The sequence below is a fragment of the Lactuca saligna genome, chromosome 4 (assembly GCF_052625555.1).
Source record: "Lactuca saligna cultivar CGN05327 chromosome 4, ASM5262555v1, whole genome shotgun sequence".
NCBI classification, from domain to species: Eukaryota; Viridiplantae; Streptophyta; class Magnoliopsida; order Asterales; family Asteraceae; genus Lactuca; species Lactuca saligna.
In genome coordinates, this window is record NC_136420.1 from 199,499,258 (window position 1) to 199,500,490 (window position 1,233).

Consider the following 1,233-nt stretch of genomic DNA (forward strand, 5'->3'; position numbering starts at 1 on the left):
CCAAGAAGACAAGTTGTCACAAACATAATTGACACAAAGCCACAAACAAAACTACTCGGCATCAACATTAGGGTTTGCCCTATATTTGTATATATACTAATCTATACATGTATATCCCATGATTGACGAGATTGTATCTAACCTATACTAAGAACCGATACGTGATTTGATATCTATTCTATATTTATCTATAATAACTACCTAATATACAAAAGATTAAAATTAGACAACGATACTAAAAGTTGATGATGTTGTACTTGTGATGCTGGTGCTGATGACTTGTAGACGCTGACATTGATAGATTGATGTGTTTGGCTCATCATATCATAAGGTGTGGCCTTACATTTTGATTCTGAATCATGCGATGTTCTTTAATTGTGAGCATGGATCACATATTTAGTCAGGAAGGAAATGCATACTTGTGGCGAATTGTGGTGGCTATGTGAGCAAACTTGGGAGGAAGACCATTGATGGCGTAAATAATGAGATTTTGTTCCTGGACCGAGGCTCCAATATTTGACAGCATACATGAAATTGTCATGATCTGGGTACAATACTTGATGACAAAGGAGTCTCCAATGACAATATTTCGAAGCTCATTATCGAGTTCCATGCCTTTTTCTTCTTTATTGTCACGAAACAAATTTTCAATGTTGTTCGATAATTGAGATGCAGTACAATCGGTGTGGATGATGGTATTGAGAAGATGTTGAGATAAGGTGCATAATAGCCATTGTTTGATAGTACTATCAACCTTACACCATTCTTGGTCACCCAGTTTGTTGTAGGTGCCATCGAGATGGTTAAATACTCTGTATCCAATGTAATGGGTCTTGAAAAGCTCACGCCATGAATCATAGTTCATGTGTTCCATGTCTATGATTAGAGGAACATAAGATTTGATATTTGTGTAACCATATATTTTGTCATTAGGAGAAGACATGATGAAGAAGATGAAAGAAGATAAGTGTCGATCGCAGAGGGCAAAGACAACAGAGAAGAGAAATATACAACTTGCTAGGGTTTTTAGCTGAATACGATGTTAGTGAGAGTATTGTCCTGTGAATCGGCTCAATAGCATATCACAAAAAATATATAAAATATACAAAGGGCTATAAACTATTTGGACATATAACATTGGGCCATAGACAATATACAAGAACAATACAAGAAAGATACGTCTAACAATCTATAATTAAAAGATCAAACTAGTTCCAACAAAAATAAATTCTT

At 35.1% G+C, this 1,233-nt stretch overlaps 1 protein-coding gene across 1 annotated transcript; it reads right to left on the reverse strand.

Annotated features, from left to right (window-relative positions):
• Nucleotides 1-400: 400 nt before the first annotated feature.
• Nucleotides 401-874, reverse strand: LOC145040430 (uncharacterized). The gene has a single exon (XM_078988361.1). The coding sequence runs from the start codon at nucleotides 872-874 to the stop codon at nucleotides 401-403; it is 474 nt and encodes a 157-aa protein (XP_078844487.1).
• Nucleotides 875-1,233: the final 359 nt, after the last annotated feature.